The sequence below is a fragment of the Mytilus trossulus genome, chromosome 6, assembly GCF_036588685.1.
Source record: "Mytilus trossulus isolate FHL-02 chromosome 6, PNRI_Mtr1.1.1.hap1, whole genome shotgun sequence".
Taxonomy (NCBI): Eukaryota; Metazoa; Mollusca; class Bivalvia; order Mytilida; family Mytilidae; genus Mytilus; species Mytilus trossulus.
In genome coordinates this window covers 30,008,534-30,029,134 of record NC_086378.1, presented here as the reverse complement: position 1 = coordinate 30,029,134, position 20,601 = coordinate 30,008,534, and the positions used below count along the sequence as shown (strand labels likewise).

At 31.0% G+C, this 20,601-nt stretch overlaps 1 protein-coding gene across 5 annotated transcripts in view; it reads left to right on the top strand.

Moving 5' to 3' along the window:
• The first annotated feature begins 4,351 nt into the window (after positions 1 to 4,351).
• Positions 4,352 to 20,601, top strand: part of LOC134721084 (solute carrier family 12 member 6-like) — a 76,663-nt gene continuing 60,413 nt past the window's right edge. The window contains exons 1-2 of one of the 5 annotated variants that reach the window (XM_063583804.1): positions 4,352 to 4,875; positions 10,385 to 10,405. In XM_063583804.1, the coding sequence (XP_063439874.1) occupies positions 4,752 to 4,875; positions 10,385 to 10,405 (145 nt within the window). In that variant the 5' untranslated portion in view covers positions 4,352 to 4,751. Of the gene's footprint in view, positions 4,876 to 8,511; positions 8,532 to 10,384; positions 10,406 to 18,108; positions 18,872 to 20,601 lie in introns of those variants that run through there. The other 4 variants (XM_063583806.1, XM_063583805.1, XM_063583802.1 and 1 more) reach the window with 4 other exon arrangements.

The following is a 20,601-nucleotide window of genomic DNA, read 5'->3' as shown; positions in this document are numbered from 1 at the left end:
GTTGCACGATCGTATCGATCGTATTCAATCGTTACGATTGTGCCACAGTTGATCAATTTAATCAACTCAGTCAACTCTTTTTTTTTATATTTTAAACGTTGCACGATCGTATCGATCGTATTCAATCGTTACGATTGTGTCACAGTTGATCAATTTAATTAACTCAGTCAACTTTATTGTTTTATATTTTAAAAGTTGCACAATCGTATCGATCGTATTCAATCGTTATGATTGTGCCACAGTTGAACAATTTATTCAACTCAGTCAACTTTATTTTTTTTTATATTTTAAGCGTTGCAGGATCGTATCGATCGTATTCAATCATTACGATTTTGCCACAGTTGATCAATTTATTCAACTCAGTCAACTCTATTTTTTTTTAAACGTTGCACGATCGTATCGATCGTATTCAATCGTTACGATTGTGCCACAGTTGATCAATTTAATCAACTCAGTCAACTATATTTTTTTTTATATTTAAAACGTTGCACGATCGTATCGATCGTATTCAATCGTTACGATTGTGCCATAGTTGAACAATTTATTCAACTCAGTCAACTCTATTTTTTTATATTTTAAACGTTACACGATCATATCGATCGTATTCAATCGTTACGATTGTGCCACATTTGAACAATTTATTCAACTCAGTCAACTCTATTTTTTTATATTTTAAACGTTGCAGGATCGTATCGATCGTATTCAATCATTACGATTGTGCCACAGTTGATCAATTGAATCAACTCAGTCAACTCTATTTTTTCTTTAAACGTTGCACGATCGTATCGATCGTATTCAATCGTTACGATTGTGCCACAGTTGATCAATCTAATCAACTCAGTCAACTCTATTTTTTTTTTATATATTTAAAACGTTGCACGATCGTATCGATCGTATTCAATCATTACGATTGTGCCACAGTTGAACAATTTATTCAACTCAGTCAACTCTATTTTTTTATATGTGTATGCCACAATAAAATAAATGTCTATGGCACTATATATATATATATATATGCATCAGCTACGTACTCTTGAACCTGATGGACTTAATGAGAGGGATGAAAAACAGTTCTACCCGAAAGCAAAGGAATAACTCATCAATTTTACTTCTATTTAACTAAAACAACTATTTGTTTTAATTTTTGGAAAAAAATGTTTATGTATAATAAACGGGAAAAATTTGTTTTATACAGATCATTAATCAATATGTTAAACTTTTGTGTAGCTCAAGCTACAAAGATATTTTTTGTCATGCATCCGATTTCACCTTGATAGATGCACACGCCCGATGAAGCTAATTTGTTTAGCGAAATATTGCGTGAATAATATATAAAATATAACACCTAATTTTATAACACTCATTAGTGTGTTAAAGTTACATTCTTAGACACTTATATATATATAACATTGTTGGGTTGATGTTTAGACGAGTTATATATATATATATATATAGCTAGGTGTGATATTGTGTAATTTTCAATTCAGTGTGTGTTTTTCATTTTTGTAATCTCAGTGCGTCTTTAGGAAATCTCAGTGTGTAATTTTTTGTTCTCAGTGTGTAATTTTCAATTCTCAGTGTGTACTTTTTAATTCTCAGTGTGTAATTTTTAATTCTCAGTGTGTTTTTTTTTATTTTTTTAAATCTTAGTGTGCTTTGTTGTAATTCTCAGTATGTGATTTTTTCCAAAAATAGTTTAAACATAGTTTTGACGAGGACGGATTGTCATAAACATACGCATACGCCGCTGGCGGCGTATTGACACAGCCTACGGCGTTAGAATGCATATTTAATCAATCCAGTCTTACTATTACTCTAACTTTAACAGTTTAACCCTAACCTAAGTCTGATACAATAACATAGCCTACGGTATATCATATTGACACAACCTTCGGCTCTTAAATCCGTATATATTACAGTCTTACTGTCACCCTAATCTACCCTTAACTTAGTCTGACACAATAACATAGACTTCGGTGCTGGGCGATACATTGACACAGCCTACGGTGCTACAATTAAGGCACATCAACACGGTCTACGACGCTAGATGGCTTATATTTGATACATTCTTACTATTACACCAACTCTAACCCTAACCTAAGTACGATACAATAAAATAGTATACGCTCCTATATACGTGTTTTATTTACACAGCCTACGTCGCTAGAAGGCATATTCATTACAGTCTTAATATAACCCTAAATCTAACCCTAACCTATGTATAACACAATAAAATAGCCTACGGTAGCACTCGGTGACATATAGATACAGTCTATGGCGGTAGAAGTATATTTAATACAGTCTTACTATTACTCTAACTTTAACCATAACCTACGTCTGATACAATAACATAGCCTACGGCGCTAATAGGCATATTGACACAGACTACGGCGCTAGTAGTCGTATGCAGTCTTACTGTCACCCGAACTTCAACCTGGGAACAGTATACAGTAATATATATGTTCTTGCTCCAACCCTAACCGGAGTCTGACACAACAACATAGACTTCGGTGCTAAGCGATAAATTGACACAGCCTACTGCGCTAAAAGGCACATAAACACAGTTTACGACTCTAGATGGCTTATATTTAATACAGCTATAAAAAAAAATTGTATATGCGCAATTAAGCCAGCATATATTTACATACTACAGCACAAGCAGGCACATTGAACGATCTTTCCTCTAATATTCATTTGATAATAATTTTCATGTTTGTTTACTCACTTCAGTTTCTTCATTTTAATGATCTATATATACTACTCTCATAAACTGGCTACTACAATACACATTTTTGTGACATTCGTATTTTTCTCTCCTGAAACTGTTGCTATGAACCTTCTTCAAACTTGAATTAATGTTAAAAATGTTTTATCAGTGTAAAAAGTCTTTGAAACAGCAAATTCCTATGCTTCAACTTTTGTATCTGTTTCAATTGTGTGTACATTTTATGTTCACTATACTAATATCTCCGTTCCCAATCTGACATATATTATTTTCATAGAGTTTATCTCCATCAGTGCTGAAGTGGGAAATACAGTAATACAACTTATTTTGATAAATCTTTATTAATAAAATTTATTTTAAAAGTAGTTTATACCGTTAACAAATTAAGTCGCCGTTGATTCCATATATGGCGTTCAATCGAGTCTTCATGAAACACATTGAGTTGATTGATTCGACATATAACGTTCAATCGATATCGATCGTATCGATCGTTACGATCGAGTGACGTCTTCATCAAAATACATTGAGTTGATTGATTCGACATATGACGTTCAATCGTTATCGATCGTATCTATCGTTTCGATTGAGTCTTCGTCATAACACGTATGCATTGAGTTGATTGAATCGACAAACTATGTTCAATCGTTATCGATCGTATCAATCGTTACAATCGAGTATCCATCATTAATACATTGAGTTGATTGAATCGACAAACAATGTTCAATCGTTATCGATCGTATCTATCATGAAAGTTTTGTTGAATAAATCGATCGTTAATGTGTCTATTCAATTCATTCTTTTTAATTGAATTGAATTAAAACCTGAAGGAAAAATCAACTCTTGTCGAATCAATCGATTGTCGAATACTGTACCTTAATGACCGTACGGCATTCAACAATGAGCAAAGCCCAAAATGCTTAGAGTTACCATTTTAGTTGCAACAAGCCATTGATAGTTTCTTAGATTCATCTGAAAATTTCAAGAGTGACATTATTTGACCTAATGTCATTATGAACAATTTGTTTTTGAGATATATATATAACTGCATTCTACACTCTCGGTTCTTTTTTTCCCTCAGTTTGATTTTATTTAGTTTTTCAACGCCAACAATTGGATTTTTTTTCTTCAAAATTTTACACTATTGTTTGAGGGTGGTAATACCGTCAGGCGTCAAATTGGTTAAAATTTTACCGTGCTTCGTCAAAATATCCTTATCGTGATTCGTCAGAAATAATCATATCGCCCGGCGTTCTTAAAAAAAACCAACCACATGCATATACGGCGTGATTTGTCAAATTTAGCTGTTTTTTTATCGTCTAAAACAAAGTGTAAATTTTATCGTCATGCACTAAACATTACCGTTGACTTCATTTGCCAAGAATGTTTACCGTAATACGTCTTGAAGGTACCCATTTATATACAACCCTCTTGTATGGGGTGAATTTGCCATTCAGAATAATTTTTTATCCCCTGGAAGTTAAAAGATCGTTCCCATTGTCCAGTGGCGGATCCAGAAATTTTTATAAGGTTTTTTTTTATGAGATTTGACTGAAATATGAAAGATCATAAAAAAACCTCACAATAAAAGCCTGTGAAATTATCGCGGGAAATCTAGTTGTCTTTTCCTTGTCTCTATTCATTGATACTTCCGGTTTTCATGACACGCAAATGGAAACATGATAACATCCAGCTATAAATAAATGTTTATTATTAATATGGAAGAATGTTGAATGGAAAAGTCGTGGCTAAGTATCCCATTAACACGACCCATAGTGTAAATATAAGCGCAAATATTCATAAAATATATACAAAGTACTGAAGAGTAGGGATTTTTCTTCCAGACTTTTTATCGCCGGCTGTGAGGTAATACCAATCAATTAACATTCAGGATAATTGTTATCCTTTACACGGAACTGTGTGATTGGTTTTGCTGTTTTGAAAATGAAGGTATAAGGAACGGTGCGTATATCTTGCAGTATCGTCTTCACGGCTTCCAAAACGTCTCTCTGTCAAAGTCTGTAAAATCATGGCTTCTCAAAGATTTACTGTTACAAAGGCTGACGAAGAATCAAGAATAGGTGAAAAAAGTCAAGATAATGGTTCATATGGAGCAGTTCCTATTAACAGTGTACAACTCAATATAACAGAAGGTATTTTAATCATTTTAAAACAAGAAGTTAATAATTTTGATCTGTGTGAACTACTTCAGATCCAACTACCATGACTATGATATATACATCTTTTTATTAAACACTTATATATTAATTAACAGGATACAAAATAATAAACAAAAATGTATATACCACCAAGAACATATATATTAACAGATATACTGTTCCCAGATACCACAGAACATCAAAATAATGCTATAAAATGCATATTCATTGTTGTTATTTATTTCTCCACATTTTTTTATGCCATAGATTTATATTCTATGCTTTGTGGGTGCAAACCCTCTATGTCTTTGATGGGAGTAGGTACATTGTACCTGTATATATGACAAATAACTGTAACAAATCTTGCCAAATGACATTAACAGTAATGTTTGGTGCATAGGGGATAAAACGTGCACTTTTATTTATAGATGGCCAGTTCGGCGATTTTGACGAATCACTATATTTTTTTCTCCAAAAATAATGGTAACCATAATTATTTGTGGCTTCTAAACCTAAAGAATCACTACAAGGATATTTTGATGAAACCTGGTACAATCAAGGTAAAAATTTAAGCAATTTGATGAAATGTGCAATGTAGCTGAAAATGACCTTTGGCGTCCGACGGTAAAGGGCATTACTACCCTCCTCTCATAAACTACGTATCTGTCACCATTTGTAAGTACATGTATAAGGGGAGATATGCCCTTTACTGTCAGGCATTGAATAGTCATTTTCAGGTACTGTAAACGCTGAATTTGTTAATTAAAGTTTTTATCATGATTCGTATTGATATCCTTAACCTTATTGTGATTAAACAGATTCGTCAGAGGTCTGAAACAAATACATGTATCTGTTATCAGAACTTTTGGAGAAAAAGAATAAAGTGATTCGTTAAAAATAATTTGTATTTTTTTTATCACCTATAAAGACAGTGTTCATTTTATCATCGATACCATGCACCAAAAATTATCTTTAATAACTTCATTTGGATAGATGGTTTGTTGTTATTTGTCGTGAAGGTATTTATATACCCTAATTACAACCCTATGCCCTTAATTTTCCTGCTCTTTCTGATTTTATTTAAATATGGAAATATGTGTACATGTAGGATTTGTTATAATTTAGAATAAGTGAACTGTCTAAGTTATTTATTTTTGTTTGTTTTTAATTTTATGAAATGCTAGAGACTATATAGCTACTAGTAAAAATAAACTTGTCCAGTAGTTTTTCCATTATAAGAAATTCCCTGTGATGAAAATCAATACTTTTCTTATAAAGCAAACAATTGGAATTGTCATTTTCAATTGACTTTTAATATCTTTTTTTGTTAATGGAAAATAATCCATGAACGTCTCATGTCACAGCTCAGGTGGATTTTTCTTTGTCCACAGTGGGAATTGGCACCGGTTGGGCAAAATTTCTTGCTTGTCCACTCTGTCCACCCATAGAAGTGGGTATACAATCAATTGAAAAAGGCAGATAAGCTAATAAATATTTTTATAAAAAAAGAGATTATAGCTGGAGTGGGCACGGGTATGAACATACAAAAGCCCAGGGCTAGAGGTTTGCCACAAAATTTCACCATTTAATCAGAAACATGTTGAATGTGTATAGACTATGCTTACAATTGCAACCTTGTATTATGTTTCTAAAATTCCCTGAATCATAATGCTAGTTCAGAATTAATAGTAGAAATTACAAAATGACAACTGTCAGCGCTAAACTCCGCAATGATATACATTGTAGGATGAGCAGCAAATAGAATGTCAGAATTGTAGAACAAACGGGAACATTCTTCCCCATTCACTACATGTGTACATGTATAGTTTTCAATTTTTAATATTTTTCTTCACAAAAAAATACTTTTGTCCATCTACAGTTGTTACTGTACATCTACAAGGTATAAAATAATCATGTATTTTTTTCACCCAGGACATTCTGACTTCACATGTTTACATGATATTCATATAAACATTAAAGGAGCACTAGCTACGATATATATAAAAAAATAAAGTATGATTTTTTTAGATTAATCATTAATTGAATTGGAATAATGAAATAATAATTTGCTTTTAGCAATCAATTTGCTTTAATTTTGTTGAAATAAGCGATTATACATAATTTTTGACTGATTAACTTGCAAGTGAATACGTCATCATCATTCTAACCGGTATTCATGTGAACTCAATTTAACCCCCTAGCTAGAGACTGACAACGCATGCATTGTACGTGAACTGGTTATTTAAAGAAACAAAATGTCAACAATGAAAGTGAAACTACGGTAAATCATTTGATTACTAATTCGATCCACATAAATCATTCTTATACGGTTTAAAACAATAAGAAAATTATATTTTTAATCTATAAATTCAAATCAAACAGACCTATAAAAATCCAATTGCACGTGCTGGTTTAACCTATTCATATCTTTATTTGTGTTTACATCGCTTATATGGTCATCTGAGGTCAAATCGATAGTTAATTAGATGGCATCTGGATTTTAATACACACGAAACGAGCCTACATATCATCTACCCCATGCTCCGTAAACTGTTTATTTTAAACGTTTGATAAATTGGATAAATGTTTTACATTGTTATTAATCAAATGTGAGAATTTGAGTCAAATTGGTGACCATGAATTTGACAGCTAGTGCCCCTTTAAATGTGCATTCTTTTCTTATCATCAGTTATTATGATAAGATAATTAGGAGGTGCATAAATCGTCATTATTTGTACATTGTGTTAACAACGAATTTATCTAAATTTGATACATGTATGTAAAATGTATTTAGTGCAAACAATATGGACTTTACACACATGTACAGGACTCCTCATTATTTGGTGAGGGCTAGTCCAAAATTTTTTAGCAAATCAATACCACTTCTTTAATTCATGATTTGAACTTCTCATTTAAAAACAACAACAATAGAATTTTGATGCAAAATTTAAAAAAAAAGATCTATGTATACTTTTTAAAAACTTTTGCATCAAATTTTTTTTTTTTAAATAATGATAACTATTAAATAAGTGACTGTCTGTCCTTCCACTATATCTGTAGTAAAGTTTTATGGTAATATTGTCTGTCAACATTTCAATTGACCAGTATTTGCCAGTATTTCGTGGAAAATACTGCTTGCTATATGTCAATACTAGTATTGACTGGTTTTGAGCCAACCTTGCTAATAGTTTTGATCAATACTCCATGTATTTAAAGCTGTTTACCTGATAATCAAATTGGGTTATCTTTCTTATGTCTACTCTGTCAAAGTTAAAATGAAACTTCTAAAAAATTCACAATTCATACATGTCTGATGCTGACAAATGATGAAATAGTGTTAAAATATTCAAGGAAAATCTTGTAGTGGAACTCTTTGCACAAATCCAAGCTCATTTATTATGATTTTCAGCAATGTGACACATGTATACCCTTCGTAAAAAATGTACGATTGAGTTCTCTAGTCTACAGACAGACCAAAATTTTAATAGAGTGTTTTTGAATTGTGTGATCTTTCCTCAAATATTCTTGCATGTATATAATGTAGTAATCACATTTTTACCATTCTGATTTAAAATGACCATCATCCAATGCAAAGGTACATGTATATATGTATGTTGTAGACAGGAATATTCTGTATACAGACAATAATTGTGAGTTTTATTTTCAGCACATTCCCTTCACAATCTTGTACAGTTTATAAACACAGACAGTTTCTGCTGTTGTTTATTATTATTAGATTAACCTTGAATTCACATAAGATCAAGAACAAAAATGAAGGATGTGAATATATATGAATCATTATTTAATGTTTGTTTTGATTGTTTAAATGATTAAAAGACAATTTTAATGTAAAACAAATGCAGTTAGCATCAACATATTCTCAATTGCATGATTTAGCACTGAAAATAGATAAACAACTAGCTATTTATTTATTGAATCTACATGTAATATAATTTTCTACTTTAAAAATAGTTTAAGTTTTGATATGAAATTGCTGACTATTAGTTCATGTTATACATTCAATGATCTGCCATCAACACCAGCTTCCTACACTAACAAAACACATTCAGATATAAAATTACTGTAGCAGAAATTTATACATACTTTCCCATTTCTAACTTATCACAAATGTCAGAACACAACTTTATAGTTTTTTTCCTGCTTTTTTCCACCTTCCCAGAACCGAACCTACCTGTTACAATTTTAGATGTGCTTAACATTGTGTTGATAATTGTTTTAGGTCTATTTCTGATCTTTAAATTAAAATTTTGGTCAAAATGTTTTAAGAAACTATACAAATCAGAGCTGTGTGAGAGCTTCTTGTGACATTTGGTATCAAGCATAATGTGAGCATGCTCCATGTATTTTTCTGATTCATCCTTCATTCAATTCCTCGTTAAGAAATACATGTACTTGTATTATTCTTAAGCATATTGTCAATGTAGAAGATTTTTGCCCTGGTTTTTTTTATGAGTTCTACAAATTAAAGCTGCCTGAAATTTGACATCAAGCATTATGTGAGCATGCTTTACTTGGTAATGCATTTTCAGATTCATTTCTCATCGGCTTCCTGTTTTCTGAATACTTTTACCTTGACCGTGTGTTGTTACATGTAGTTATCAAGGTTATTGCCTGTATTCGTTTGTATATACATGTAGAATAAAAACATCAGATCATGTGTTATGATTGCCAAAGAAATATTTACCCACGAGGTTTCAAACAACCAAAAGGCAATGTTTCAAATTACAATTACATTGTTTATGTAATATATACGTGTTTCTCGTTTTGTTTATATAGATTAGACCGTTGGTTTTCCTGTTTGAATAGTTTTTCACTAGTAATTTTGGGGCCCTTTATAGCTTGTTGTTCGGTGTGAGTCAAGGCTCCGTGTTGAAGGCCGTATTTAACCTATAATAATTTTACTTTTTAAATTGTTATTTGGATGGAGAGTTGTCTCATTGGCACTCACACCACATCTTCCTTTATCTATGAATAGCCTTTTGCAATGAGCAAAACCTGTACATTATAGAATGCAACGAAAGGCCCAAATATGCAAACATTAGATTGTTTGTTCAGTGTTGTTTAAAGTTTTGGTAATTGCTCGGATATCCTTTATTTGTATTATCCTTTCCCTTCCAAAAAAACTATTAAGAAAAAACAAGACTTAGATGTCTTTTTTTTTTTTTTTTTTTTATTATATATTCCCAATGTTGGATCCTTATTTTTCAAAATGGATAATGTGCTAATTTTAAGCAGACAATATAAGCGTATTAAAGCATGATAATGAATCAGGTTATGACTTGATATCAATAGTCTTCTTTGCTTTTGGATGTGTAGTACTGAACTGAGCAATGCTATTTTTCATTTACCGGTACTAGTTATCTTGTTAAATAAACACATATAGTATTTGACAAGCACGCTTTTGTTGTAGTGATTTGTGTTTCTTGTTCTTTTTCATATTTTGTGTGACCACTTGCAATCCTTGGTGTTGCCTGTATTCCAGGAAAGTACCAGGTCATTTATGGTAAATGCACTTTTTTATTTTTATTTGCTAACACCAGAAAGGGTGGGAATGCACTACTACTAGTATTTGAATATATTTTAACCCATACCATTGCCAGTAAGAAGCCAATATAAGCACTGTTTGTTTTCTGAGCTGCTGCTTGAATTCTGATAAGTCTAAAATTTGATTTGAATACAGGTAAATCATATACCTGATTTATGTATAAGTTTGTCCCAATTTTACATTGTACACAACTTTAAATAGGTTCATTATTTTATTAAAAATTGGGAAAATTATGACCAAAGTTTATGACATTATTTATAATTTTTTCCAATGCTTACTCAAATGGAATATGTGGATTACCCTTTTGGTTCTCAAATAAAACAAATACTGTGTACATTGTTCACAAATTGTTGAAAGATCTACGAATTCAATAACATTCAGACATTGTGCTTCTGAATAAATTCAAAAGTACTCATTCAAAATTAAAGTGCATTCCCATCCTGGCTAATAAATACTAAAACTGTACCATGATTGTTTGTAAAGTCTTTGATCTGATACATCAACTTGATTTGTGTATTTTTTAGCACTCAAATGGAAAATAGCCAATCTAGATGGTAGTCTTTTACCTGATATACTGCACCTTTATTACTTCCTTAATTTACAGACAAACCTTAGATCTAAATCATTGTTCGTCTCAAAATCAATATGGTACTGTTTTAGGTTATGTGTATGTAGTTTAGTTACAATTTGAAACCTCTCTGAAACCATCTATATTACCTAATTCACCTATTAGATCTCGATTCTTTAAGATTCCATATATACAAAGATACATATGTATATCTTATTTCCAATTTTTCTATATGTTAAATTTGAATTTTAAATATAGCTCTGGGTGGGGCTTGTACTCTGTGAGCAAGATTTTAAACAAATGTTTGAGCTGCCAAATTAGGATTTTGTTGGATGTCAATTCCATCAAAAAGTTCACATTCTAGCAAGCTGAATAAATGAATTAAATTGATACAGTAACACCCACTAGTTATTTCAGAAAAAGCTTAGAGAATAGTTTTTTTTAAGGTAGGATGATGGTACATCAGCTTTTTACAAGAGACTGGTTCGGAGCGGTTTCACATTTAGTTTTGTGTTTACCTTAATTTGAGATATTGATTATTTTTGTTTTGATTGCTTTGTTTTGTTATGTTATTTTCTTGCCTATTTATATTACTCTAATTTGATGTAGCCCAACCTTAGTCGATGATAGTTGTTGTTATTTTTGAAAGCTGTTTACTTCAGAATGGAGTTTTGCATGACAACACGCTGCTGATGTAGATCTATGTGATTGAAAGTTTTTTGTTTGGAATCGAACCATTACAAATAATCATTTTACATAAATGTTGTAGAGTGTCCTAGGACATTTTTTTATGGACGGTATGGTGCCTTACATGCCACCAGAAAGCAGAGATACATGTATCTCTGATTACTTGAGCCTTGAGGCACATAAATGTTATATGCACTTTGAAAATGAAACCCTACTGTTCTGATTATCATTAGAAATAATGAGTCAAAATGTTTAGTTTTAGGTACATTTTGTACATAAAACATGTGTACATGTATACATAATACATGTGTACTTGTATACATAATACATAATACATGTATACATAATACATAATACATGTATACATAATACATAATACATGTATACATAATACATTTGTACATGTATACATAATACATGTATTATGTAATACATGTGTACAATGTTTATATATTCAATAATTGGATAGTGAGCAGATGCTGATCTAGGATTTTAAAAAGAGGGTGGTGGTTGAGTGGGGAGGGACTGTCAAAGCAATGTTCCAGCATGATCATAGCTATGGTTCCTGAAAGTGGAGTTAAAACACCAACAATCTTGAAATAAATAAATTGATTTAACTACTTTTAACAAGATGCCTAATATAGAGACAATTTAAATCATAAATGAGAATATAAGCTCAGCACAAGCTCATTTTTCTACGTAATGGGCAAGCATTAAAAAATTAGCAAGTGCTGAGAATTTTAAAATCAGATTGGATACATTTTTTAAATTTTTCTCACCAAGGGAGACAACTTTTTAAATAGCTCCTATACACTATTCACTAGTAAATTATTTTTTTTTACTGTTAATTTTAATCATCTAGAGCATAATAAGAGTTAACATTCTGTAAATACTTTTTTTACTATTAATTCATATTTCACATTTCTTTATTGATTTCTTTATTGTTCAGTTTAGATTAAAGTATCGTAAGAATGGGATATTATTTCCCGTTATAAGAATAACATGTAAAACAAACAACAGTCATAACACTAGGTAAGTTCTAATTTGTAACAAATCTGACAAAAATATCTGAGATTTGACCAATATTTACCAGAAATTGATGTAATATATATTGTACACAGTTTGAAATATTAGATTTATTGAAACAAATAACATTTGATTGAGTTTGCATTGATCAGTGACCTAACAGTGATGAAAGTTCGTCAATAGAGGCTAATCTGACAGTAGCCCATCAATGATTTGTAGAATCACGAGGAAATCTGTAATTGTTTGCTATGGAGTTCATCAATCATATTTGTTTTGACCAAATATTTTGGTATTTCCTAATTTCTGATCAACCTAGAATTGATATGGAACTTTACTTTATTACAATTGCAAACCATAATTTCTTATTTGAATCACTATACTTCAAAATCTAGCAAAACCATTGCAATGGATAAAATTTCCATTTCTTTTCTGTCTAATACCAAAAGTTGCAAATATTTTTTTTAAAACCTTGTTTTCCAAATTTGCATCATTTTGACTGTAGTATAATAGCAATGAGAAATATTATATATAATTTTCGTCGTGTTTCGTTCATTTACTGAAAAGTGAAAAAATCAGTGGCTATAAACCAAAACTTATAAAAAAAGGTGGGTGATGACTAAAAAGTAAAAATACTGAACTAAGAGGAAAATCAATTTGGAAAATCCACAATCACATGGCAAAATCAAATAAAAAAATGCATCAAAAACGAATGGACAAGAACTGTCATATTCCTGACTTGGTACAGGCTATAGTTATATATCAGAAAAATATATAAAAAATGTACATTATGTACAGTGTAACCTGGGTGTCAACACCGAGTATTCTAACATCCTGCTTTAACCAACATATTTTGATGGTCCAATAAATGACTATCCTTGTAATTAAAACCCTGATAATCTGACACCCTGCTTAACCCTGCCGCATTTTTGCGCCTGTCCCAAGTCAGGAGCCTCTGATCTTTGTTAGTCTTGTATTATTTTAATTTTAGTTTCTTGTGTACAATTTGGAAATTAGTATGGCGTTCATTACCACTGAACTAGTATATATTTGTTTAGGGGCCAGCTGAAGGACACCTCCGGGTGCGGGAATTTCTCGTTACATTGAAGACCTGTTGGTGACCTTCCGCTGTTGTTTTTTCTATGGTCGAGTTGTTGTCTCTTTGATACATTCCCCATTTCCATTCTCAATTTTATTAATCTGACATTTTTGTCTGGTCCCCTATTAAATGTGTTGGATAAGACAGGACATTCACATATGTTTAACCCTGCTTGTTCTTCATGTGCCTGTCCCAATAGACTGGCTGTTGTTGTTTGCTGTCTGTCATCAGGCAACTGATTTTCTTGTTAGAATTGTTTATCATTTTGTCATGTAAAGATCTTCATAGCTGCCTTCGTGATTAGAGTCTTGTTCATTGTTGAAAGCAGTATATATGGTGACTTGTATTTGCTTACATCCAGTTCATTTGGGACTGTGGTTGATACAAGTAGTTATGTCTATGCGAGTTGCAGGACATTTGTCTGTATTGCCTCTGTGTATTATGTACAATTCTTGGTCTGAAACCTTCATATCTGCAACATATTGTTAAAAAAGTTTTAAAGAATAAAAACAATTGCTTTTATTCAGTCATTGCCCTTATATGTTTGGAAAGATAAAATATGACATAATATACAACGCTGGGGACATTAGAAACTTTAAGTAATATTATAGAAATAACATACCACACTAGTTTTTAATATGAAAATAAATATGCACTAGAAAACTTATATATATTGATGTGAAGGTAAATAATTGTCTATCAGGCTTTTATTGATTTAATAAGTAGGTGTTTGTTCAACACAATTCAACATGAAATTTCCTTTAATTTTATTGCATGTCTAGTCAAAATAGTTTATTTTTCTTCTTTAGATTTTGCAGATAATTGGCAGTGAGAGTTGTGTTGCTTTTCTCCTCCTTAAGATTTTTCTCTTTCACTCGTTTTATTTAGTGTATTGAACATTGATTGCTCATAAAATGTTAAGTACAAAAGTGAATTATTGGATTTATCAAAACAAATATTTATATAAGGTTCACTGTGACTGACTGTATTATAATTCTCTGTTTAAATAGTAGTAATTGTTAGGTAAATGTACGTATTTTACCATACTATTTTCTCTTAATACTTTTTCAAACCAATCAAGAAAAAATAATTTTTCGAGTTTAGATAACATACAATGTACTAAATTTGAATGCGTCTGATGCATATTTAAAAAAATAATGTTTTCATATATGCTAGAGTCCAAGATATTTGGATATCCAATTTTCTAAAATACAAATGTTGAAAACCAAAAGAACCTTATGTCTATAGCCAAGTTTGGACAAGAAATCCGAGCTTTGCATGAGGGAAACATGTTCCTTAATTTAGAATACTGTCCAAAATTTTATAACAGCAGATTTAAATCCAGCAATATTCGTATTTTATGCCAGTAGGCTTAATTTGGTACTTGGAAGTGTTGGCAAAGTGTTGATGTGTTGCAGAAAAGATAATTTTTGATATTTTCAGATAATTTGAAGTGATAATTAAGTAAAAACAAGTATTTTGAGAAAGCGTAAAGGTGTTTAGCAGACGACAGTGATCAATAATGGAGGTCTGATATTGTAACATTGATTACAGTCAATTTTTGCCAAACTTTCAGCACTCAACTGAGCCCTAGCTCTAATGTACTGTTACTAAGTCTTGAAGAATTGAAAATTAATTCTACACATGCTTTACTATTTGACTTATGTAATATTTGATCTTCTCAAATTCACCATTTATTATTAACAGAGTGTAGATTTCGAACAAAATGTATAATGAAGGTTACAAATCTGTTAGAAATTAGATTGAATTTAAAATGTTTTATGCACTTTAAGTTAAAAACTACTTGGGAGTTTTGTAAAGGATACCCAGCAGTTGAATATATTCATGAAATTGATGGAAAATTTTTGAAACATTTAAAAGTTCATAAGAGAAAGAGTTTTACTGATTTTGGAGATTTGAAAAGAACCTAAATTTCAGTATTTGTTAAGATTTTGATGCTTGACTAATTTTAATAGATTGATACATAGGGGGCAGAAGGTTTTATAATGAAAAATCAATGTACATGTAGTTCTGAAGCAGTACATATTTGCATAGTTAAATAATTCATTTACATTTTTAAGAGAATTTCTACATAAAATTTAAATTTTCACATTTGTTCTTATTTTGACTTTATCAGTTTGCTTTCTATTTAACTCTTTTTTGCAGAAATAGCATTTATATACCTCATTTATGTTCATTTATCCCTCCGTCTGTCCCGCTTCAGATTAAAGTTTTTGGTCAAGATAGTTTTTGATGAATTTGAAGTCCAATCAACTTGAAACTAGTAGTACCGGTGTTATATAGTCATCCTTCCCCCATGCCAGTTTTTCCCCCGGGGGAAAGACTGGCATGAGCCAATCTTTCCCCCGGGGAAATTTTGGATTGTTGTGATTCTTCCCCTGCGGAAGGTTGACAATACGTATACATATAGTAACTTTTCCCCCATGCCAATCTTTCCCCCATCATAGATTTCACTATGTTTATATAGAGTCTGGAAATTAAACCGAACAGTGTTAGAATTAGATTTATTTATAAATATAAAAATTTGTTGTTCATTTACATTTACACAAATCTTTCTACAGCCAATGAATCAACTATCCACAAACTTGAGACAAAAATGACACAAACATTAACAACTATATGTCACAGTACGGCCTGTCTATGAGTCAACAAGTCTGTCTCTCTATTCAATAGTCTTTATATGTGACCTCTAGTCTTTTTACATTTTTAAATGACTGTCTATATGTCCACATGCAAGGAAAAAACTACTGACTGGTCAGAAGTGGTTAAAGTACTAGTAATTGTATTTATTTGGTCAATGATACCAAGGGTCCACTAAAGAGAATGGATGTGATCAAAATGTGCTTCGTGTGAATAAATATATATATATATATAAGGTTTGAACGTAGTTTTCAATTTAGACTCGTTTATATATGTATATAGATATACGAAAATGTGATATGAGTGACAATGAGACAACTCTCCATCCAAATAACAATTTATAAAAGTAAACCACAATAGGCCTTCAATACGGAGCCCTGGCTCACACCGAACAAAAAGCTATAAAGGGCCCCAAAATTACTAGTGTAAAACCATTCAAACGGGAAAAACAACTGTCTATTAAAGTTATATACAAAACGAGAAACGAGAAACACGTATTTTATAATTACATAAACAAACGACAACTACTGTTCATAAGATTCGTGACTTAGAACAGGTGCATACATTTGCAGAGGGCCGTTAAAAGTTTTAATGGTGCCAAACCTTCTCCCTTTTTCTGAAACAATGTTATACATCACAACATAGAAAAACACATATAAATACATATCAAATGTATATTCACACGATGAAGCTTTGGTAACTATAAACTGAGAAAAAAGTTACTATCATTTAAAAAATCTTATCGTGACGTCGCCCACGTTATATTACAAGGCGGAAAAATTTATCTTATCATGCTTTCACGGGGGGAAAATTGGCATGATCCTAGTTTTCCCCTTACAACGCTGAAGGGGAAAAGTTGGATCATGCCAATTTTTCCGGGGAGAAATATTGGATCGATCCAGTATTTCCCCCCGGAAATTTTGGCATGGGGGAAGAATGGCTATAGGACACCGGTACTGTCATGTTCTCTATGATATGATGGCTCTAATTTTAATGCCAAATGAGAGTTTTGATCCCAATTTCACACTTCAGTGAACATAGAAAATGATAGTCACTGGGAGTAGGGCATCTGAGTGGGGCATTGGTGTACTATGGACACATTCTTGTTTCAAATGAAATAAGACAGAGACATGATGGGAAACTGTTTCTTTTTTTCTTTTTCTTTTTAATGAAACAAATGCATTCGGAATAAAATTTAATGAGAAATGTAGAATTGAATTTCATCCCACATCAGATAGATAGTCCAATGTCTATAATAATTGAAACAAATAAATGGTTGAAGAATAAATGTAATACACTTTATTGTGTATATTCTACAAAATGAAATTATCATTTGTTTGTCTTTTCTCTAATTTTATAAACGCTATATGTTTATTTAACTTTATGTAGGGTTTGTTTGTATTTTTAGCTACTTTAAACATCAGTTATTGATATGCGCATTTATTTTTGTGTTTTATTTGTCTGAATGAAAATATATTCTATATATAGATTCTGATAGATTGTAATCTAGTCATATGAGTAATTATAATATTGAACATCAAAGTGTTTTAAAGGAACTTTTATCTAACAAGAGTACTCTGTGCAGGGGGTACCAGATGTAACTTATTTACCCCCTGAGGTGAGATGTGCATTGTTTATTAGGATTAATGCCAATCTATTGAGTTTAGACTTTTTTTCTTGTGATTTTCATCATTTTACGGATGATCAGGAGTTTTGTCAAGGATGATCAATGGTAATAAGTGATTTTATCAGATCTGTTGGAAAACAATTAGAGATAGATAGCTTGTGAGGTATGGATCAGTGAAAATCAGACAAGCAGTATGGGATTTATACTTTTCCATATGTTTGGGTATAAGAAAACTTTTTAAATGAACATGGATATTAAAAAAGTAAATATTTAAATACTGAGAAAAGATTTTTAGAAATTATTTTCTTTATGATACCTTTTTGGAGTAGATCATTTCAACAGGAGATATGGTGGTTGGATTTAAATTCTTTTGACGAAATTTCTATCGAAGGAGGGTATTCTATTTCATTCTGTTCGTGATTGGCAGTTTAAAAACTATGTATATAGGAAAGAATATTGAGAAATTTTGATTTTAAAATTTCCTTGTATGTACATTCCAAAAAGGTGAGGATCTTTTAAGCTCCTCTTTACGTGTAAGCATAATGGTGAAAGAGGATACAACTCAGTACCACGAGATACCTGTTATTCAGGTGGAGGGGAAAAATATTGACGATCCCCAAAATGGCATTCCTATGATAAATATTGTGACAGAAAAAAAATGTTTTGAGGTGACCCCTGTGGTCGTGGATATTGATTTTGATGATGAAAAACAACCTTTGAATAATAAAACGGATAAAAAAGATTCGGCAGATCAAAATGGTAGGTTTTTACTTCCTTTTCATTGACATGTATCAAAACTGTCGCTTTCGATTTATTGTATTTGCATTAGAAGTTCACAGATGAAACATAAATATTTGAATCAATATTTTGGAATAAAATAATATAATTAATCTAGACCCCCCTAGTCTGCCATTGAAGTGAAAGAAGCAAAATTAAAAAAATAAGATTAGGTAAAAAAAAAAAGTGAAAAAAAGGTAGCATTCTTGACTTTCTTGTTAAAATTGAACATCTCAGAAAATCGTTTATTGAAATTGAAAACTGACTAGAACAATGTCTGAGTCTGAAAATAGAATTATAAGCTGACACATATATATTAAAAGACTGGCAATCATAAAATACTGCATTAAGAAGATCATTTCAGTCTGTGCTATGGCAAATTACATCGCACTTGTGGCTGCAGATGAAATAAAAAAGCACCTTAGGTAATCACAAGTGACGAGATCATCCTTAATATTTCTCCTTGTTATTTTCTGAACAATAATTATGATCATAATGATGCAAAAAGTGTTATAATGAAAACTAAAATGACTGCATTTGGTTGGGATCAATCAAGCTGTCATCAACCATTGCATGCATTTAAATACCCTTTTATTGTTCATCTTTTCCTATTTTGTTTTTTGCCATAGCCTTGTTAGTTTGTTTTGATTTATGAGTTTGAATGTAACTTTGGTATCTTTCCCATTTCTTTAAATATCTAGCTCATTAAAATGTACATAAACTAAATAAAATTTCCATGAAATGTATGTAAGGGTGACTTTTGATTAGAGGTTGTTATACTTCTGTTGATGTATCCTTAAAAGTTTGTAGGCCAGCATTATCAAAGACTTAACTATATCATTACAAATCTAGCTGTTAGAAATGAACTTAAGGACTTTTGCCATTAGAAACTTTCATAAAAACCCAAACTATGATGTACCTATCTAGATTAAATAATGAAAATCTGAACCCATTTCTTAATGAATCCTTTAAATTAACTAAAAGTTAAGATACCAAGGAAACATACTCATGGTATACTTTTGCAAAAAATGTGTCACAAGATATAAATATTGACATTAAACTTATTGAGGAAACTAAAACTTTAAAACAGACTAAAATGTTAAAACCCAATTAAAAAAAAGTTATATCAACTATTATCAAACTCTTATTGATGATAAAATAAATAACTTAAATGAAAATAATAAAATATATCTATATAAATTTCTTAAATCTGATATAAATAACCAAATGCAATACTACCTATCACAACCAAGTAAAGAGACAAGAAAAATGTTAACCAAATTTAGAATAAGCGATCATTGTCTCTTCATTCTAAGAAACTGGACGATATACCAAAATACCACGAGATGAAAGAAAATGTAAAATATGTAATATCTTAGACGATGAATTTCATTTTTTCTTCAACTGTAAAATAAATAAAAATATAAGAGAAATCTTTCTAAAATATTATATACAAAAATATGTAAATTTTAATACACTTAATTTTACTGATAAACTCGTGATAATACTTAATCCATCAACACCAAATGATGTAAAAGCAGTTGTTTCTTTTATTAAAGAGTCATTAGAACTGAGGAAAGGAGAACAGTAACTGTTTTTATCATATTTCTTATAATATTGTCGAGTTTTCATTATGTTTGATTATGTTTGTTTGTCAATGTATTTGCCACATCCAAAATTGGTTTTTGTATGTTTTGCAAATAAAGATATAT